Source organism: Tursiops truncatus, chromosome 7, assembly GCF_011762595.2.
Source record: "Tursiops truncatus isolate mTurTru1 chromosome 7, mTurTru1.mat.Y, whole genome shotgun sequence".
Taxonomy (NCBI): Eukaryota; Metazoa; Chordata; class Mammalia; order Artiodactyla; family Delphinidae; genus Tursiops; species Tursiops truncatus.
Window position 1 is genome coordinate 69,184,085 of NC_047040.1, and position 22,972 is coordinate 69,207,056.

The window sequence follows — 22,972 nt, forward strand, 5'->3', positions numbered from 1 at the left end:
CTTAAGATAAATTGGGGGTAATGCATTTAGATAGCTTTGGGCAATTAAATATGTATCCACAAGTTCAATTAATCAGAAAATCATTTTTAAATGGCCTATAATTTTCAAAAGAATATGGATCTTTAATTAGTATGTTTCTAGAACATCCATACTAGCAATGTTCAGGTTATCCTTTGCAATTTCAGTAATCATAACAAGATAAAACGTGATTAAATACAGTCAACTAAAATGCAAATGACTATATGTGTATATCTGTAAAGTACATATTCATATTTTTACGCTTATGGGAAAAGGTTGCACCCACACCCACACACACACACAGTATCAGAAGGGGTACTAATTCCTGGCATGCTTGTCTCTGAATATAGGTATTAAATGACCTAGACCAATTCTTCTCACTCCCTGTAAGATTTCCAAATTGCCACCATCTCTGATGTTGCAGAAGGGGCACACCTAAAAACGTAAGTAGCACATAGGCAAGGAGCCTACTCATTCCCTCTGTGGTACATCATAGCAGCACAGAAGTGCCACCGAGGTCTACTTACTATATATTCAGATATAGAAGCACATCTGAGCTTTGAATGCTCAAAATGTAATACACAAAGCTGCATATTACCAAGCTACATGGGTAAAACGAATGTTAAGTAATGTAAGGCTCTTTTCTTTACTATATGTTTTTTAAAATAAGTAGAAAAAGACATGGCAAGAAACAAAAACGCAGGTTTCCCAGCATTCAAATACTGAGCTGATAGTGAGACAGAGAAATTTTTCATAACTTTCCCAGTTTTCTGGCAAGTAGTTTTGTGCTCAGAATCCTAAGTTACAGGACAATTTGAATTCAGTATGGACATATGTGATGTTATGATCTTATTCTAGACTACAAATTATCTGAACAGTAGTCATTTAAAATCCTGCCTGCATTCATCACTATAATAACAGAAGTTCTAAATATTTATTTTTTCTTTGTATCATCTAATATTATTATGAAGTCAAGATATACTCTTAGATGATAACTTAGCATTGTACATTTATTTCAAAATGCTTAATTTGCTATGAAAATGATTTGATTAAGACCAACAAAAATGTGATCTTTTAATACAAGTTTCAAAGTAATCAAACACCCATGGTTGCATTTTAAAGTTTAAAAGAAAAATATGCTAACCTGAAAAATGTATTGAATTTTACTCACTAGATTTAATTTACCAGATTTTGACAAATCTATTCCTATTAATTTCTCAGAAAACTGCTACAAAGAAAACATATCATTTATGAGTCTGTCGAACATAAAAGGACAAAGAAAAACACACTTCTGACAAATAGTATTTCTTTTGTTTGTCGTTTAGTAATGCCATAACAGGTGAACGTGATTTGTATATTTAAAGAAATCATCACAAATTAATTTTTTTATGTTCTTAATTACACAGATTTTAACTACATTGATAAATTTTACTTTCTTCCAGGGTAAATGCCTTTTCTGGAAATAAACATATCACTTGACTTTTTTTTATTACTTTTTGTTTCTGAATTCATGCTTGATAGATCAATTGAGCGCAGTCCTTGAAATAACATTTAAAGTGGACCAAATTAAGATTCCAATAGTGTTAATCTCCCCTTGATGTAATTTAAAATGTGTAAACTGCCACTCGAAATAGAAGTGTAATTCCTGACCTTTAATCATTTGGCAGTCTTTTAGGCATAGGTGAATTACTGCACTGTTATTTGAACTGAAGCATCTCATAATATATATGTAACAGATTTTGTATGATGCAAAACTTTACAGCAAGCTATTTGAATGTTTATTAAAAAAATTCTCAAAATGACATGGAAACATGTTTATTGGATAAATAAAAGCACTTAGACATTAAGAGTGTACATTATTCAATAATTTACATCATCATAAGAAAACTGGGGCATGAGTTAACCAGTACAAACTACCAAACTATATTCATATTCCAGTCATACTCCCTGTAAAACTATTTAATTTTTACCTTAGTAAAGGATGTCTGTTTACATTAATTATTTTAAAGCATCAAAAATGTGAATTGCATTTCAGCAAAAAAATCCTAGTAATATATTCTCTAAGGCTAATGTTTATGTAATTATCTATCTAATGTAAAGTGCAAAAGAACTGTCTGACAACTGGGGTGGATTGGCATGGAACATTAGTTTTGCTAAGAGGAAGGGTTCTGTGGTTAAAAAAAAAAAAAAAAGTTCGGAAAAAACTGGGTCAAATAAAATTAAATGAGATTTTCTGTCCCTTAGGCTTTATTAAGCTCCCTGAGGAAGGTGAGACTTTCCCAAATACGTTTGGTCATGGAAACTCCTTCTTCACAGACCTCCTATGACCAAAAGTCATAGGAACACCTTTGGAAAAGGATGACTTAGAGAATTGTGTGAAGAAGTTCTAACACAAAGTGTCATTTGGCAAAACTTATATGAGTCATGTCAAGCCATTTTAAAAGTTTTACCTCAACTATGAGCATCCAAATAAGGAAAATTATAAATGACCTCAGAATAGGACAGTAACAACCACCTGTATAAATCAGATGTTAAAATTCCATGCTACTGAGTCATAGTATCACCCTTATTCAACATGAATGATATAGTGTGTTTACATTAGCTTTTTCCTACAACACTTCTAATTAGAATTCGATATCTTTTATGACTCAGTTAACATGCTCTCACATTATCAAATATATGTTCATGAAAAAAAAATTAACAGCCAGAGGACAAAATTACATGGATTATTTATTCACACATTTTTATAAAGCTGACCAAATGAATTCGACAGGTGATTATATAAAATTATCAATATCAACATGAATATACATTACTTCCTTTCTAGGATTTTTTTAAAGTGAAAGTTTATAAAAGGTTTTTGTTCAAGATGCTACCATTCATCCTCCATTTTTAATGAAAAATTTTTAAATGAAAAACTATTAATTTGGTCACGAGCCATATTAAGATTATGCCATTTGCACCGTTAAGCTGGAAGATAGTCAGTTAAAGTGTAAGAAAAAATATGTGGTTTATTAAAACTTCATTAAGAAAGACTTTGGGGTTTGCCCAGAAAGGGACTGGATTAACTGCAGCAGCTTATACCAGGAATCTTAAATGCTAAGGACCTGGTGACTCCAGTTTGCAATTTTTGTTAAAAACACCACTCAAAAATGCTTCCACGATGCCTACCATGCTTAGGACCCACATTACACCTAGTGGTAAAGACTTACTGGTTTACTAATGCCAAAATCACTGGCTAATGTTGTCAAGAAAGTCAAACTTATAATTTCTGAACATTTAAACAAAGTGGTAGATTACTGGAGTTTTTTAAACTTTCTATACAGTTAACAGCATTATGTATAAACAATTTAGTTTAAAAGGACAAATTTAAATATTGACATTTCATTAAAAATACGTCATTTCCAGAAAATCTAGATTTAGAAAAAGATGCCATTTTAGGTTACCTATAAAGCGCAGAGAAAAAAGTTATGTTTATTAAGAATTTTTTTCCACAGGAGACAATAAAACATATTGAAGAAAAATATATACTGCAAAAAATTTAAAAAGGAAAAACAATGCCTCCTGTAGTTTTATTTCACCATAGTTTAATTTATGGTTCACCTAAGGTGATTTAAGATAAAATTTTAGGAAGTACAATTTTCTTCTTCACAGGCAAAGACTCATGAGTTTCTGTTCTCTGATTATGTGATCAAAGAACAAACCCTATTACAAAGATGGCGCAAAATCTAGGCTTCCCCTTCTGGCTCACCCTCAAATACCAACAACTACAAACAAAATTTCCAAGTATAATTTATAACCTTCAGGTAAGTATAAATTAGTTTTATCTAGGCCTTCATCATTTGGCTTCTTATATAATCTATCTTGTAAGTAAGAAAGAAAATTAAAACTAAGAGGTATTTATATCACTTAATCATATACCAATATTTATTATGCAGATATCCCTAAAGTTATAAATTTATATAAATATTACAAATACAAAAACATCTCTTTTACTGCTTTGCATGGTGAGCTAAAGTAAAAACACATAGAAAGAGAAGAGATTTAACAGACAGGAACATGGAAAAGCCCCAAAAGCTTTAATTCAAAGTAGTTCAGTTCATTTCTTCCAAGCAGAGAAATTCACAGTATTTCTTCAGCCTTCAAATTCTAGACTATCAAATTGTCATAGTGCCCTGCAAAAACTAATACATAAGCAAAATCACCAGCTGGTAACAACAAAATGGTTTTGGTTTTGATTAATTATATTCTACAGAAGCATTTTCACAAAAGGAGAAATTTTGAGTTTCTAAGGCTTGTAACTCAAACCAGTATTATACTAGTAGGGTAAAGTTGACCCTATAATTCCTACATAACGAAAATAAAACAAAACCTTGAAACACTAAAGAACATGTGAAATATAACCTCTCCTTCAGTTAAAAACAAAACAAACTTGGAATCAGGTTAACAGCAACCATCTGAAATGAGAAATGAACAGTTCCATTACCTATCATAGATGAAAATTTCCTATCTCTCTTAGAAGAAAGACCATCACAAGTAAATTACTCTTTATAAAAGCAATGGTAGTTTTGCCCTTAAAAATGATTTGGAACATAAACTGCCAAAAGTCTGTCATAAAATTTAAAAGTATTTTTATGTTTACTATAAAGTCAAATTGGTATTTCTACCACGATTGAATCTTACATTTGCGTTAAGCTGAAAAACATAAAGAATATGGTCTCTAAAATATATTATTTCCAGTACTGAAACCAGAGATCACTTAAATTTTTTGACAACTGTAAACATATACAAAACACAGTATAAATATCAAAAGTGTAATACAGGATACTTACATCATCATATATGAAACTCACAACCCCTTGTCGCAAGTGGTCTCTTCTCCTAAAGAAATCTTTAAACAAAAAAATTACTTTTTCTGTTATAATTTAAAATCTATAGTTTTAAATACTTGGTGTCCCCAGGTACTAAAAAATGAATAATTTTATAATCAAGTAAATCTTAAGTGATTTTATGTCCCAGGCAACTGAGATATGAAGAAAACTTTCCAAAACTGAGCTATAACAATTTTTCACTATTTATAATCCTCAATTTTTAAAGCCTTAAAGCTCTGATTAGATTTAGTAGTGAATAAAGGGGGAAAATACATAATACCATCAACTTGCTGAAGAAAGTGAGGGACACCATTCAAGAAAAAAGCTACATGATACTGTACCCATAAATGGTCCATACCTGTCAATGCTCGAAGCTTCACACAGCAAGCAACATAATCATCAAAGAAAATTCTGCCATTCTTGCTATAACGTTTAACAATAGTAGTTAATGTCTGAGGACTCAACCTATAACCTAGAAAAAGGGATTGCTAGATTAAAACTTCCAAAACTAAACATCAAAAGAACACAACAAACAATGCATTCTTGTTAATAAAGTCATAAAACAAATTAACATTCAAAATTCATTACATAAAAATATACATTAGAAACAAAACACATTCCAATTGAAATTGATCAAAGGTTTCATTACTAATAGTGAAGTGGTACATAATTCTCACAATTCTAGCTTTGTAAAAAAGTGATAGCTAGGAAAAAGAAAATATCTTTTTGTGTTTTTAAAATATATTTTGATTTTGAAATAAGGTCTAGTGTATGTCACAGGTTTTTTTAATGCATCAATATTTCAACCCTGTAATTTTATAGTTCTTTAAAGAATATCAGAGCTCTGGGTGTTTCTGGGAGGACTGGAGGTAGCTGTCCAGTTTTCCCAGCACCACTTATTAAAGAGGCTCTCTTTTCTCCATTGTATGTTCTTGCCTCCTTTGTCATAAATTAGGTGACCATATGTGTGTGGGTTTATCTCTGGGCTTTCTATCCTGTACCATTGAACTATATTTCTGTTTTTGTGCCAGTACCATACTGTCTTGATTACTGTAGCTTTGTAGTATAGTTTAAAGTCAGGGAGCCTGATTCCTCCAGCTCCATTTTTCTTTGTCAAGATTGCTTTGGCTATTCGGGGCCTTTTGTGTTTCCATACAAATTGTAAAATTTTTTGTTCTAATTCTGTGAAGAATGCCATTGGTAATTTGATAGGGACTGCACTGAATCTGTAGATTGCTTTGGAATGGCAATCATCAAAAAATCTACAAACAATAAATGCTGGAGAGGGTGTGGTGAAAAGGGAATCCTCTTGCACTGTTGGTGGTAATGTAAATTGATACAGCCACTATGGAGAACAGTATGGAGATTCACTAAAAAACTAAAAATAGAACTACTACATGACCCAGCAGTCCCACTACTATATCCTGAGAAAACCATAACTCAAAGGACACGTGTACCCCAATATGCATTGCAGCACTATTTACAATAGTCAGGACGTGTAAACAACCTACACGTCCAACGATAGATGACTAGATACAGAAAATGTGGTACATATATACAATGGAATATTACTCAGCCAGAAAAAGGAATGATACCCCGGTGTTCACTGCAGCACTATTTACGATAGCCATGTCATGTAAGCAGCCTAATTGTCCATCAACAGATGAATGGATACAGAAAATGTGGTATATATATATACACAATGGAATATTACTCAGCCATAAAAGGGAATGAAATTGAGGGCTTCCCTGATGGTGCAGTGGTTAAGAATCTGCCTGCCAGTGCAGGGGACACAGGTTCGAGCCCTGGTCCAGGAAGATCTCACATGTCACAGAGCAACTAAGCCTGTGCGCCACAACTACTGAGCCTGCGCTCTAGAGCCCGCGAGCCACAACTACTGAAGCCCACATGCCTAGAGCCCGTGCTCCACAACAAGGGAAGCCACCACAATGAGAAGCTTGCACACTGCAATGAAGAGCACCCCCGCTCGCTGCAACTAGAGAAAGCCCGTGCACAGCAACAAAGACCCAACACAGCCATAAATAAATAAATAAATAAAACAAACCTATTAAAAAAAAGAAAATCAAAGCAAAGGTTATTAGTGATCTTTGCTATCATTCAAACCTATATTTCCCATTGACTATATTGCTTACAAGTGTCTTTTATAGTCAAAGAAAATTTGAGAATCAACATGGTTACTCAGAGGGGGGAGAAATAGGAAAATGTTATTCCATTTTGTCCTATAATCCTTATTCTGTTTCTTCACAGATTTTCATCTTAACCACAGTCTTCTTACTATTTCCTTGGTTCTTTATTGTCTAGCCCAGTGGACTCCAAAAGTTTTTGAATGTGTACTTCTATGAGTAAAAAGTTTTGGATCACTCACTCCCATTATATGTGTATTCATTTAGTTTTAAATTCTATACATGAATTACTATTTGATTATTTACATTTTAAAGTATATATAAAACTAAAATTTAAAAAGAATGGAATAAAAGTAATTAAAAATATAAATTAATATATTCCACTTGTTGCACCCCTAGAGATTGTCTTATGTATTTAATGAATGTGTACACTTTACTGTGAAGCATGCTGCCTAGAATTATTGTCTTTATATATTAATGGATTAGTAGATTTAGACAAAAGACATTAATCCAGTCAAAGGGAAAAATAATAAAAACAAATGCAACAGAAGATAATTCTATGCATAGCTATAATGAAATACAATCCAGGAAACTTGCTAAAAGTAAATGAAAGGTATAAATTAATAGAAGTCATATATGCAAACTAATGTAATTATATGCAAATGAGCCCTGAGCTTTCTATTAGAGAATTATGATCTGGATGTGGGACTGATAAAATTCAAAAGATTTTCCATAGCATTCTCAGTAAAAATAATTTGAATATCTTAAAATATATCTGAAGACCTTAAATTTGAAAAATACAGAATACCTCTTTGTTACACTCAACTGCCTATGTGAACTCTTCGGTGGTTTTCTTTTTTGCAATTGGTTATATTAATTTTCCAACACTGTGCTGAATTAAGAACCAAGTTTAATTCATTAGGAATTAAGACTCTATAGTTGAATTATACATGTTTATATGGCCAGGACTGTCCCTAAAATGACCATCTATTAAAACATCTATTGATACAACGAAACTAATCATGGCTTTGACTTTAAATTGGAATTTGAGGTAATTTGCACTTGGTTCAGATTTCTGAAAGTTAAATAAAATCTTTCAAAAAGTGAGTTCTGTTACAAAAGAATTTTGTTTAAAAATGAGTGTAAATAAAATCACGAAAGTAAATACAATTAAGAAAACTACTTAAAATTGCATTAACTGTAAACAAGTTAAACACCATTTATATTATCACTTTTTGAAAGAAAATAGACTGAGAACCTCAGCTTATCAGAGATATACTAAAAATAAATTTACAGTCTTTTAAGATATTCTAAAATGTAGACTTCCCATTTTGAGGTCTTCCGGTGTCTGCTGTGTGTTCTACACTACATAAAAAAAAGAAGAAAAACCAAAAAAACAGGTTTTACTGCTAGAAAGCTAGACTATGTATGGAGACCTGTAATTGAGATAAGGCTTTGCTGTCAAATTAGAGATCTTACCAAGTTACAAAAGAATACAATATAAATGGTAAGTGAGTACAAACAATTAGAATAAATTTAACTATACTCAACAAAGGAAATTCAGAAATTGTTTTATCAACCAGAGTGTATGAAAGATCATCTTTGGAAAACTCAGAAATAAAATGGTTTTGTTAAAGGTCTTAAATCAGAATGTATCTATAACCTTGAAATCAAATTGGACAACAGCTGGTGAAATAATATACCCTTTTATTACTTAGCAAATTTAAACAATTAATATTCATCTGAACAAAGATGACCTGGATCGACTCTAAAGAATTTAATATTCTTACCCATAGCAGCAATGGCTTGATTCAATTCATGACGCTCTACTGTGCCACTTCCGTCTTTATCAACAGTTATGAAATTTTGCTTCCAGGCATTAAGAGCTGCCCAAAGTTCTTTGAATTCATTAAATCCCATTTTTCCTGTGTAATCTCTCTGATAGTTTTATTAACAAAAATAAATTTTGATACCAAAGAATCTACCCGGACCCCAAACTCCAAATAATTGACTAAAATATTGTTAAGTTCACTTCTGCAAGAGTTAGCCAAATTTAGCATATAAATAGATTTCTGTGTAAAAATGGAAAAGAATGGAATTCAAACAGGATGTTACAAAGTATTGTTAAACTCTCTAGTTTACTATGATCATTTATATCTAACAATTGCCTTAATATTCTCTATTCCAATATTTTCTATTTTTAGTCAAGGATACATCCAACATGGCAATCATAATTCTGCAGGTTTCCAAACTGAAGGCTATAAAACATATTTATTATTTGAATTAAATTCTGCCCGATTTTATTTATATAAAATTACAACAATTTCTGTTTTCAAAACAAAACATTTCCACATTGCCAAACATACACAATCACCCAATGAACAAACTTTGAATGTTAGGCATGCATAGTAAAAAAAAAAAAAAAAAAAAGAGAGACTAAAATAAAAGTTACTACCTTCATACTACTCACATCTAGTAAGGGGATTTGGGTAATTAAATAAGCAATTACAAAATACTGAAAATTAAACAAGTGAAAAGGAGGGCTTCAGTCTTCCTAACACAAATGCCAAGTCAGGTTTAAGTAGAAGTTGTCATACACTGAGATCACATAACTTGAAAGTGTTAGAGATTTGGTTAAAGCTTGGGGTATATGGGAAGGAGAGGCATATGCATATAATGACTTCAGAAAGCCAGATGAGGACCAGGTCACGAAAGTCTTGAATGCCACCCTAAAGTTTTAGACCAATGGAAGTTACTAAAGGATTTTAAGGAACAGAGGGGCAATTCTAAAATTTCCATTTCAGAAACAGTAATTGACGAAGAACATACTAGAGAGTAAAGTAAGATGGATCTGGATGTAGGTAAACCATCTGGTAGTTTACTGCCATCAACCAAGTAAGAAAAAGATGAGCTTCAGAACTGAAAGCAACTGTTTTTTCTCGGGGGAGGGGAAAAGAAAGGAAGAAGAAATAAAGATAACAAGATAGTTTGCTATCTTAAAATCAGGGATTATTAGAAATATTAACACTTTCATATTTAAAGAACTATAACTGAGGACTCACTAGGCAGAATTTAATTTTTCTAAACCTTATCACAATTACATTCAACTAGCATGCTGATTTATCTCAAGACTAATTACACATAGTCCTGATAAAGGAGATATGTCAGTACAGTCAAGTTTACAAAGTTCTTACTAGTAGCTCATTAAAATAAATGAATGAATAAATAAAAATGCTTAAAATTATTTTACTTTATGCTATTTGATAAAATATTTTGAAATTTTTATAAAGAAAAAAACTATTTCAGCTAAATTTTAGACCCATTAAAGAAAATTATAAAACAATCCAAAAGTTAAAAGAGCTTTCTTTGAATGTTTCATATGGTGTCAATGTTAGAATAGGTGGTTACAGTATTTTCAGACTGACAATTCAACTGACAGTGAATAGCATTTACTATGAGCCAGGTAGTGTGTGTTTTGTGATTTCACATAAACATGCCAAACCTATCCTAGCCCCAATTTTACAAATTAAGCAACTGTGGCCCAGAAAGATAAAGTTTCCCACGTTCACTAGCTAATAGGTGGAAGAGTCAGGATTGGAGCCCAGTGCTCCTTCATACAAAAACTACTCAGGCAAGGAGGGGGAGAAATCTCTGGAATGGCATTCCATCATTTTGTCAAGTAAATGACATCTGTTTTGCCTTAAAGTTAACATGGCACACATTCATTAAGTGGGAGAATCTGAATTGATGATAATAAATGACAAAAATTGAGTCATCAAATAAGCAGACCTTCAATCAATCTCAAAATAGGACCAAGTATATGTAAGATTAAATATCTCTGACGAAGAATGGAGGGAGAGAATTTTTAGGAAAGTTGACAGATTTTCCCTTTCTTCCCACACCCCATTAGAATGGGCAGAATTAAACTGAATTTCTAAAAGTTGTAATCCTTTAGAGAAGAAGAGAAGGAGAGAGAAAACAAAGGAATAAAATTTTGCAAGTTGGAAAAGTAGGTGGACCTAAGTTGACAACCTAGATCTGAGAAAGTGGCTTCCTGAACTTGCAATAAGACAACCTGAGAAGCAGCCTGGTTATCCTGGAGGAGACTCCAAACGTTTAAGGACTGGCAGTACGTCTGAAAATGGGTGTGAATGTAGAGACAAAAACCGAAGGACTGACTGAACGTCTATCTAAGGAGCCTTTAGAGCCCCAAATTCCCCTCCTTGCTTCAGCTACATGGATGGCTACTCCCACGCCGGTAGACATCTGGGGTTTTATTCTCTGGAGAGGGCTGTGCACTGCAGGAAACCAGGCACAGATGAGGACAGGACTATCTACTAAGACAAGGAAATTCAATGACAATTTACAAAAGACTGAGAACCCTGATGAGTCCTCCCTCCTCCGCTCCAGACAGAAGATCAACTGGACAACCAGCCCCAAAGGAAATCCCGAAAGATCCTGATACCCAGTGCTGGAGGACACACTGCCCAGCCAAACCACCAGACTCTGAAGTCTACAGTCAATACCCAGCCTGGCTCTCAGGGCTTCTAACTGGCATTTTAGTTAAATATGAGCAAGCTAGGATCATCAGACACCTGAGAAAAGCACCTAACATAAAAGACAGCCAAACAAACAACATGGGGAAAAAAACTGGAGGAAGTAGGTTATGTAGGAAGAAAAAAGCTTAAAAAAAAATACATTAACAATCTCAGAGATAAGGGAAGACATCGCATTCATGAAAAAAGAACAAAGGCTCTTGGATTTTAAAAACATAATAGGAGAAATGAAAGACTCAATGGAAGGTTTCGAAAATAAAGCTGAGTGCTCGCTTCAGCAGCACATATACTAAAATTGGAACAATACAGAAAGTAGCATGGCCCTTGCACAAGGATGACACGCAAGTTTGTTCTGTGAAGCGTCCCATAGTTAAAAAAGAAAAAGAAAATAAAGTTGAGGAAATTTCCCCAAAAGTAGAGGAAAATAAGAGGTAGGAGAGAAAAGGTAAGAAAAGTGACCCAGTCCAAAGACACATTCCAGAAAGAAAAAATGGAGAAAACAGCGCTGAACTAATGCAAATGAGTCTTCAGATTAGGAGTGCCCACTGCATTCCCCACACAACCAGGCACAGCACTGTGACATTTCAGACTAGGGACAAAGAAGATCTCACAAGCCTCCACACAGTAATAATAAACAACATATAGGCAGGAAACAAAAGATAAAGCAACAATGGAAGCTGGAAACAATGGAGCAATACCTTTAAAATTCTAAGTCAAAATGATTTGTAATCTGGAGTTCTATACCTGGCCAATCACTTAATTCTGAGGATAGAATGAAAGCATTTTCAGAGAAAGTCTCAAAAAGTTTACCTCCCATGCACTTTTATTAAGAAGCTAATTCAATATATTTTATCAAATTTAAAATGACAACAAGGGATGGAATGAAGGGGAGATCCAACTCAAGAGAGAGAAGAAAGGGCTCCAGGAGTGCAAGCATGACAGCTATGCACAGAAAACGAAGCACAACAGAAAGCTCCTGGATGAAGATTAATTTCAGAAAAAGCAAAAAGTTACATTAAAAGAAAAATTAATCATATATTATTACAAGACTCAGGAAGAGCATTTAGATAGTAACAATAAGGCAAATATTGATTAGTGAGCTAATGAAAATTACTTAACAGCAGATGGATGAGGGAGCTCCTGTGTAGAGTACAGGGACACAGGTGAGAGGGTTACATCCTCATCACCCACGGCAGGACATAATAATTGATGATCATTAAAAGTGAAAATCCATAGTGATAAAGGCATGCTATTTTGAGATATGGAGGCAAATTTCAAAAGAATTAGCTGAAGAACTTTAAAGAGATTTTTCTCTGCGAGTGGTTAACATTGGGGAGGGAGGAATGCATGCTGAACAGTATTTTCATAACAAGCTTTGCAGAATTATTTGGTTCTTTGAACTATGTGCATGTATATGTGATAAAAATTTTTTTTAATATTTTAAGTATAGAAACAAAAAAGTTAGAAAATGAATTTCCTAGTCCAATTTTAACAGAGAAAAAAAAAGATCTCACGAGAAAAAGTTCCACTAATTCCAGACTGTGTTAAACATTTCTGAAGTTCTTCAGCATCCACTTCACCATCCTGTTACAAAATAATTATAACCTGATTAATAAAATCAGCTGTATAAAAGCATACTAAAATGCTAACTAACTGTTCTAGGCCGATCAATAAATATGCAATCTTCAAAATACTACTCTATTATCAACTACAAAATTATAGAGATAATTATTGACGGCAAAGGCACATTAGAGAACATCACACAACATGAATACTTTTTTCACAATCGAATTTTATTCTATTAAATTATTCAGGTATTTCAAATATAAGTTGTATTCTCTACTTCTGAAAAATAGCATAATCACTCTGTCCTATAATAGTGCAAAGTAATACCTTGTGAGAATCATTATACCTCTACTTAAAATAGTTAGAAAAATGCCTAAAATGCTAAAATGCGTTCAGAGAAGTCTCAAACACTTTCCTTTCATGCCCATTTTGAGAGGAGATTATTTCTAAAGGATACTGAATCTTTAACTGGGAAGAGAAAATATCTTTTTCCTCCACAGCATTAACCTCAGCAAAGTTTTAGAGTCCCCTCTGATTTTTTGTCCAAATATTCTTGTTTGACCTTCCTATGGGAAAAAAATTTTTTTTATCACAAGTAACCACAATGGAAGTGAAACAGGTTGAATACTCTCATTATGTTTCAGTACCTCATCCTATTTTCTACAAAAATAAAGAGTAATTTACTTGGAAGCATCACATACACTGTCACAAATTCAAAACAACAGCTCTGAGAAAGGATTAAGGAGGCAAATTTAAAACACGTAATTTGTAAGAACCCAAGAAAAAAACAAAACTTTTACAAACTACTTCTAAGAAGTATTATAGACACTTCTAAGGAGTATTATAAACATTATCAGGCAAGTGAGAGACTAACCTTTAAATATAAGGAAGTTTAAGAAAACTCAGTAGTCACAGTTATGTTTTAATGCGATATTAAAAAAATTAACGCAAAAATTCTGTGAATAAATATCCAGTTTTTAAACAAAGGATCTGACCCTGTGCTTGCATCATTCACTTCATTTGTCTCTTGATTTTGACCCTGTTTAGGTCTATCAAGCCTGTTAGATTTACCTGACGGTTTTACATTTTTAAGATATTAAAGTATGTACTGGTTTATTTATTCTATTTTAGTCTGCTTGTTTCTGGAAAATAAACCCAAGTATTTATTAGAACAACTTAACTCAAGGGAAAGGATTTTATATTTCAGTGAAGTCTGATTCTGGACACAATCTAGGTGGGGAAAATCACAAAACCGCTAGGTACGGAAGGGTGACACGGAGAGAGGAAGGGAAGCGTGGAAGGGGACAAAAGGTTAGGGGAGGGGTGAGGAGAATAAACAAAAACTTCACTCACTGTAAGTTTAAGGAACCAATATTCCAAAGTATGTGGAAAAATCTAATGTTCAGAAAGACAGTCCACAAGAATGAACCATTTCAGAACAAATTCATACAGGATGAGAGAATTTTATAGAGCAATCATTAAAACAAGTATGCTAAGAAAATGCAGAGAAATAAATGAACAGATATGTTCCATTTAGAAAGAATAAGAAATTCATCCATTTAACATATATCTATTGAACAACCTAACATGTTCAAGCACCATTAAATGGACTAAGTACCAAGCCGTGTCCAAAACAAATTCCTCGCCTTCATAGAGGTTACATTTTAGTGGTGGGAGACAGGCGGTAAAGCAGAAATTACATCTGATGGTAGTAAGTGCTGAGGGAAAAAATACAGCAGAGTAAAGGTGCTAAGAAGGAGTGTTGTGGAGTACGGCGAGGAGGCCAATGGTATTTTACATAGATGGTAAAGCAGAGCCTTTTGGTAAAGCAGGCGAATTTTGAGAGATTTGAAGAAAGTGAAGGAGCGAGCTATGCAGACATCTGAGGGAGAGTGCTCTAGGCCCGAGTTGTCCAAAACAGAAGCCACTAGCCCCACATTCCACCGAGCACTTAAATGTGCCTAGTCTGAACAGAGATGTTCTGTTAGTGTAAAATACACACCAGATTTCCAAGACTTAGTAACCACGACATAGAGTAAAATATCTTATTAATAAGTTTTACAGGATTACATGTTGAAATGTTAATCTTTTTTGATACACTGGGTTAGATAAAATATTCTATTAAAATTAATTTCACCTATTTCTTTTTACTCCTTAAAATGCACTACTTGGAGGCTTGAGAACTACACATGTGGCTTGCGTTTGTGGCTCACACTCTATTTAATTTGGACAGTGCAGTTCTAGGCAAAGAGAACAAGTGTAAGGGTCGGAGGATGTTCTTGGTGTTGCTATCATCTTCACTCACTCACCTTGAGCACGCCTCTCCCTGTACCGTTATCATTTCCCACAGGTCTATCTCCCTGACTAGACAGAGATCGTCTAGGTCAGTATCTGAGTTTCATTTACCTTTCATCCCCAGACCCTAGCCCAGTATCTAGTACAAAGCAAGTTAGCTGTTTGGTAGAATGTAGATAATTCCTTTGGTTCTTCACTAAACTGTAGTCATTTCTGACAGTTTGTAGCCATATTCATTTACTATTTCAAAAGGTTGAAACTATTACAATTTCTCATTCAAGTATGGATTAAATTTAAAAGTCTAAAACCTAATTAACGAATGAAATTCTATTTTGCATGTGTTTTTATAGAATTTTGGAGTTTTTCTAATAACCTGAATAGCTTTGCAGAAAGTTATTTATCACTATCAGAAAGCATTATCCTGGTACACTACATCACACTAGTATTTAATACATTTTATAAAAACATGTTATCTTAATTAACTAACAAGCAGTGTCTTCCTAAATTATAAGGAGAAAATCCAAGGGATCATTTTGGATCTCTTTACAGGCAGTTTGAGCTGAGGATTGTGATCAACTATCTAAACCCTCAACTAAATTACCTATCATTAGGGGTAGAAAACTGCATTTTCTAATTAAATATTAAGAGCTTTAGATAGATAATTAACAAAAAATCAATTGCCCTTGGTTGGGTTAACTGATAGGCAGCAAGATTTTGAAATGATATTCAAGTTCAAGTCCTATTTGTTAGGCTAATCAATCTTAATCTCTACTTACTCATCTATAATAAAAGAGCACATCCATCTGACCTACCTCACAGAGCTGCTGTGTGGAAAAATGCAAGCAGTGTGCACATTAAAGTTAAAGTTGTTGGTATTATCAAGATACTTCTGTGTGTATACGTGTGTGTGCCTGTGTGTATTTATGAACGTACTAACCAGAATTTCCCTGAATCAACTGATGATTGAATCATTACTGTTAGGAAAACATCCTCCTATAAAAAGGGACACTGCAGAAACTTTTAATTGGACATTTCTCAGAGTATCTTTAATTATGAGGCCTATCAAAAAAGAATATAGCTGCAGAGGTGAGTTTGGTAACTAGGTTCTAGGATCATAATGTATAAATCTGATACTACACTTGAACCCTTAAAGCCAGACAAAATTCATCATATAAGAGAACTGTCTAAATATTTGGATGAAAAATTGAAAATGAGATAGTTTATGCATCCATTCAATGACTAATATAATCCTAGTGCCTCCTGGGTAAGAGACAATATGACAAGGGCCACGTCCTTATGGAATTTAATTATTCAACAGCACAAGACTGAAAAATTTAAGGAAAGTATCAAATAGTACAATCATAGCAAACTATTGTTGACAACTGTTACAATGAAATAGTTCTTAAGTCAAAAAAAGTCTCTAAATATATATGTCTGGTTCTTACGTTTTAAGTTGTAATTTTATAAAATGGATTTATTATATAGTCAGCTATAGATAACATACTTATTCCCAGTATTATACTTAAGAGTTCCTTGCAGATAAGAGTGGCATAATGCAACAGTTAGGATTGCATTTAACTACAAAACAATTAGAAAATGTTATAAAAGGGGCTTAAACAAATCAATGTTTATTGTTTTTATACAAGAAGTCTGGGGCTATGCAGAACAAGACTCTGTGGCAACTTAATGAGGCCATCAGTCTCTTTCCATGTTTCCACATTCCCCATCCATAGGCCTTTATCTCAAGCTTGTTGCCTCAAGATCACAATGTGGCTGCAGCACCTCCATACTGCAAGTCCCCTTTCCAGGCAGTAGGATGAAGGCAGAGAAAGGGCCAACACTAGTTCCAGGAAAGCTTTCCTCATTTGGAAAAGGAAAGCATCCCAAAGAAATTACACCTACATCTCAATGGCCAGTCTTATGGCACATGGTTACCTTTATAGAAAGGTGTCTGAGATGGTATTAGGGCTTTCCAACCGCTACCACACGTGAAAAGGGAAAAGGAGGTTTTGAATGGAATTCGGGTAGCCAAAACAAAGTGTCTGCCACATGTAATAATTCTGTGCATATCCTCTATTTCTAGAAAGGCATATGGGACCTAGTGAACATTTAAGTGATTGAATAATGAATGGAAAATTTTATCAAACTTCTATGAAATTCTATGCACTCAATAAATCATTCTTGACCACTATAAAAGAAAAGAGACATGGACTGTGACTGAGACCCAAGTATGAATCTCTGTCTCTGCTCATTAGTCTGGTATTTGTCCCTTCGTTCTGCCTTGTTTCCTTTATCTTTTCCTGATTTGCTTTACCATCCTCAAGCCTCTCCCGGAAACATCCACAATTTACAAGTCTCCTTTGTGATACTCTGCCCCAGCTTCCTCAAGGAGGTTTACATACAATCTCTTTTTCCCAGATCCTATCTGGCTCAGTCTCCACGCACCACCCTGGTTACTCCTAATGTGTCAGACATCAAACTAACAGACTTTTTAATGAGATAATTATGACTACCCTCATGTCTGAGCTCAAGAAGAAAATGAGTCTAGATAAGTTTAAAATGCAAGTTTCATATACATTTAAAATGACACACTAAATAAAAGAGCTGACATTTGTTTTAAGTTGCAATCAGTTTTTAAAACTGATATTTGTGCTATATATTTAGGATTTTACTTGGTCAGCAACAGCAGTGAAGTATGTCCACATGGGGTCTCCCGCCGAGGAATAACTGTCCGGATAAGCTGGGTATGCAGGGTATCCACCAGGGAGCACAGCTGGCCCTGTTCCTGGCATTGGCTGTCCCATTTGCATCTGATTGCTAAAATTTCCAAGCTATAAAAGTGAAAAAGGAGAAGGTTATTAATACAAATATTACCCATTATCCACTGAAGTTGGTTTAAAAGAAAATACTTATGAGAAGTCCATTGAAAAGCAAAACTCGAGTTACTGAAAGCTCCCAAATTATCACAAAAGCTGTTAGCTACAAACTGCGAGATGCCCTGCATTACTTAATTCAGCTCATCAACAAATGTTATCCAACATGTTTTAAAGTGTTAAAGAAAAAAGAAGTCTCTAGCCTCTAAGAATGAGGCACACTTTAAAAAAGTAAAAAATACAAGAAGCAAAAAGTAAAAAATACAAGAAATTTTCACGTAGAGTAAAACTAAGAAGTAGTATACCTAAAATACAAGAAACTTTCACCTAGAGTAAAACTAAGAAGTAGTATACCTAAAGACACATACATAGAATACATGGGAAATACAATACAACAAAACTGTGAATGAATGAATCATGGGAAGATGCATAGGGCTAACATCCCCTCCACTAGAAAATATTTATTTTTTAAAAAGCAAGATATCAATGAACAGAACAATAAAGTGATAATTCCAACAATAGTCCTCTTCAAAACTGATAAGAATAACAACAACGAGAATACCAATAATAATAATACTCAGCTAATGTTTATTGAGAGCTTTTTATATTGCAGGTACTGTTCTAACGACTTTCCATCTACCATGTGATTTGATTTCCCAACAACTCAGTGAGATATGAAAGTACTATCCTTTTTTCAGTTGAGAACGTGAAACTTCAAGAGGTTTCCTGAATTAGTTAAGGTCAAATGGCTAGTAAGAAATAGATCATGATTCAAATATAAAGCTGACCCCAGAGACTACATACTGTTTGTTTCCTGCTATGGCTCTGGTTACTGTCTTCTTTTCACTTTGGAACTTGGTATACATTTTTTTATATCTTAGAGAGATATTTTGCTCACTGTTTTTAATGAGTCTGGAGGAGGAATAAGTATCAAGATTGTTCATTATTCCATTTGGAACAAAAATCTTGATCTGCATCTTTGAAGAATAAGCAGAAATTGATGGGCAAAAAGAGAAAAGAATTCTAAGAGGGGGAAAAAGGCAAAAGGTAGGAGCCTTTAGTGGCAGTTTGAAAAGCTGCAGCATGGGATATGGTAAAGGCAAAAGGTATGCAGAAAGTATGGGAGCTCCAGGAAATGTGTTCAAGGATCAAAAACTAGATTATGAAGCAATGAAGTATAAGAAAGGGAACAATAAACATTAAAACAATATAATGAATTTGAAAAAAAAGTAACTTTAAAAGTTATTCTTTGCAAAGCGACAGACTGTCAAAGGAGAGGCCAATTTCTGGAATAAAAAAGAGAAGTGTATATAACCACAAAGAGAATTCAAATTAAAAAATACATATTAACAAATGCTTATGAACACCTCTTTACCAATACATTTGAAAATGTAGGGGCTTCCCTCGTGGCACAGTGGTTAAGAATCCGCCTGCCAATGCAAGGGCCATGGGTTCGAGCCCTGGTCCGGGAAGATCCCACATGCCGCAGAGCAACTAAGCCCGTGTGTCACAACTACTGAGCCTGCACTCTAGAGTCTGCGAGCCACGAGCCACAACTACTGAAGCCCGCGTGCCTAGAGCCCATGCTCCACAACAAGAGAAGCCACCGCTGTGAGAAGCCCACGCACGCAATGAAGAGTAGCCCCAGCTCTCCCCAACTAGAAAAAGCCCGCGCGCAGCAATGAAGACCCAACATAGCCAAAAATAAAATAAATAAATAAAATAAAGTTTAAAAATTAAAAAAAAAATGTAAATGAAATGGGCCTTCTAAAAGTATCTAAATTCTATAAATTACAAATATTGATTCAAGGAAAAAAACTTCCTATTTCTAATAAGGGTAACTAGGATAAGATCAATCTTCACACACAAAAAAAAAATTTTCATAAAATATTATTTTTTAATATTAAAGGAAAAAGGTAAAATTTCCTCACTCATACGGGGAAACTTCCAGGCCAATACTGGGGGACAAGTCTAGACCCAGAGGTAAAAGGATTAGCGAAATTCCCAAAGCAGCTTTTGCTCTGAGGCAAAAAACAAACGCCTAGACTTTGGTTCCAAGGCCTGCCTCCAAGGACGTGGAGGGCAATCAAGGCCTGGGCCATATCCAAGAAATTAAGGTTTACTGGAGACCCTCACACCTTAAGCTTCACAGAAGGAAAACTGAAAAAACTTTTTTCTAAGAAAAGAGGCCAAACTAAATATAAGCCTATTAGCGAAAAGCTCATGTTGAGGTGGTGCCAGGAGACTGGCTATAGACCCTCTACTGTGGCATCTCCATGTGTGCCTGGAGGGTTCAGCATACTTGTTTTTTAATCAAAGTCAGGCAAGCAGTATTATATGAAGAACCTGGCCTTAGGAATAACCTTCTATCTACCTTTCCTTCCTGTCTCGCAATATTAACTTCTCCAAAATCCAAAAATGTCAGAGCCTGGTGGAGGCCAGATTAAAGATGGTTGCAAATTCTTTGCAACCTTTCCCCTGCAAAGGCAAAGACTTTCTCTACTCCCTTGAATCTGGGCTGGGCCTGTTTCAGCTTTATCTGGTAGAAACTGCACCACATGCATTCCAGGCTTAAGACTTTAAGAGGACACACAGCTTTAGTCTCTCTCTTAGAACATGGCCAGCATGAAGAAGCTCAAGACCCATGTGGAAGGGCCCACATGGAGGGAAACTCAGACCCCTAGCCTACAAAGTAAACCCTGAAGAGTAGTTTATAATAAATTCATATTTCAAGTTGTCTTCCCAATAGTTTCAAATGAATCAAAACTGACCATTAGGTCATCATTGTCATGACCTGGTAATGCGACTGAAGAAAACCTTGGACTTGTGTCAGCAATGTCATTTTCATGTAGTTTTGCACACTTTTGAATCTTTAGTATTCTCTTTGATCCCTAGTTTCGTCCCAGAAATTTTCAACTACTTGTCCATTTTGTGAGGGTTACTTTGGATAAACTAGATCATATAATCTGTAACCCTGGAGAATTCTGCACATATAAACTGTGTAATAAGTCACAACAGGCTGCATAGAACTCCACTTCATACCTCAGGATACCAGCTGTACCTTATGTCAGTGTTCTTCAAACATTTGCTTCCCTATCCCTAAAACAATGTTGAAAAGTTATATACTTTTCCCCACAGTTTATGTTGACATTTGACGTTCTTAAGTCAAATGTATTAGGCATTAAGCAATGCCTAATACACTGTAAATCTTGACATTCACAAATGATGTCTTACATCACTCTTTGGAAAGTATCCGTTGCTATCTACATACTATAATGACCTGATACTTGCTCCTATCCATTTTTTTTTTTTTAAGAGAAATGAAAAGGCTCTTCTGGAACACTCAGAAATTTTACCTTTTTCCTTTTATTCTTGGAACTTATTTTTTATTCTATTTCTTCCTCATCTGTATAAGCTTTCTATGCTTAAAATGTATCATTATGCTTGAAAATACTGATCACACTATAACACTTACCTAAAATAAAAATATGTATGTAAACTGAAATTTTAAATTTTGTTTTATTTCCTGTTACCATAATGGATACTACAGTCACAACTCCCAACTCCCAAAAGTGATGCAGGATAAACGGTTACGTAAGGAAGTATAATCTTCTCCACCTCCCCACTCCCCCATCCCCGCCCCCAAATTCTAGAAGAACACTGTCCTTGGTAGAATAGTAAACATTAGGAGACATTTAGCATACCTTAATTTATTCATAAGCAACATAGAGAACAGAAAAGAAGTGGTCAAAAAATTCAGGAAAAGGATGTCTAGCAAAACCGGGGAGGAGGGGGTTAGGAGGATTGGACGGAGGGCGCACCACAAAAGATTACTGGAACAAGAAAAAGGATGCTTTGTTCCTCCATTCCAGGGAAGAAATTTCTAAAAACACTCCACACCCTTGGCTCCACAAGGACTCGTCTAAGGGTTCCTCAGGGACCAGAACACCTGCGGCTCCCCGCTCGGCCCCAGCCCCGGCTTCCTACACGGCGCGAAGTCCCGGCGCCGCCGAGTACCAGAGGCGGGCGAAGTTAGCAGGCACCGCCCGCCGGAGCGCCACACCCCGCGGAGGCAGAGGCCGCGCCGAAGCGGCCAGGACTCACCCCTCCTCCGTATCGCGGGTAGGCCATGACAATCTTGCGAACGTCAACCGTCACCCTCCGAGTCAGCGTCCGCCAGGCTGGAAGAAAAGCGGAGGTACAGCTGCAGGTGAAAGTGAGATTGACGGACTCGCCGGCCGCGCCGTTCACTTCCTCGAGACCAACCCCCCCGGAGTCCAGCTCTGCCCTACTCAGCTCGGATTGGCTGAGACCGGCCCTTCGGAGCCTATAGTACCTAAGCCCGCCCCTTCCCCGAGGCTAGTCCCATCCATCTCGTCTCTGATTGGCTTCACGCGGCCAACCTTTTCCTACTCCTCTTTTATTGACTCGCTCGGGTCTTGCGCTCTCTCCTCGCTAAACCGAGAATCCTTTGCAACAGTAACTTCCACCCTCTTTGGAAAGGCTCTGTAGGTCGGTTTCTTTTCTCCTTAGAAACCCAGACCAGCAAGTGCATGACCTCTTTTAACCTCCACTCTTTTGAAGCTGGGCTACCGAATACTTATCTATGAATTTCAAAACTTGAAGAGTTACTTACATCTATTTTTCCG

The 22,972-nt window shown here is 35.2% G+C and overlaps 1 protein-coding gene and 1 non-coding gene across 4 annotated transcripts; one reads left to right on the forward strand and one right to left on the reverse strand.

The window, feature by feature from the left end:
* Window positions 1-1,817: 1,817 nt before the first annotated feature.
* GCA (grancalcin) lies at window positions 1,818-22,591 on the reverse strand. Of its 3 annotated transcripts, none has more exons than XM_019923212.3 (8): window positions 22,428-22,591; window positions 18,123-18,281; window positions 13,104-13,173; window positions 9,248-9,291; window positions 8,824-8,971; window positions 5,248-5,361; window positions 4,851-4,909; window positions 1,818-4,202 (listed from the first exon to the last, which is right to left on the reverse strand). In XM_019923212.3, the coding sequence occupies exons 1-8, from the start codon at window positions 22,452-22,454 to the stop codon at window positions 4,176-4,178; spliced, it is 648 nt and encodes a 215-aa protein (XP_019778771.1). In that variant the 5' UTR covers window positions 22,455-22,591; the 3' UTR covers window positions 1,818-4,175. The 3 variants fall into 3 exon arrangements, with proteins under 3 accessions (XP_019778771.1, XP_019778769.1, XP_073663742.1); XM_019923210.3 differs by having other exon boundaries at window positions 1,818-4,475; XM_073807641.1 differs by lacking the exons at window positions 1,818-4,202; window positions 4,851-4,909 and having other exon boundaries at window positions 4,916-5,361.
* On the forward strand, window positions 11,855-11,963 carry LOC117313133 (U6 spliceosomal RNA). The gene has a single exon (XR_004527591.1). It is a non-coding gene; the product is annotated as a U6 spliceosomal RNA (small nuclear RNA).
* Window positions 22,592-22,972: the final 381 nt, after the last annotated feature.

What these genes read in the sequence shown, in the direction of transcription:
- GCA (XM_073807641.1), bottom strand. Translation starts at nt 22,454, where the DNA reads ATGGCCTACCCGCGATACGGAGGAGGG. An exon ending in TTATGATTGCCATGTTGGAT is followed by an intron (nt 8,972 to 9,247) that starts GTATCCTTGACT and finishes TAAAACTATCAG; the next exon opens with AGAGATTACACAGGAAAAAT. An exon ending in TCAAGCCATTGCTGCTATGG is followed by an intron (nt 5,362 to 8,823) that starts GTAAGAATATTA and finishes CCCTTTTTCTAG; the next exon opens with GTTATAGGTTGAGTCCTCAG.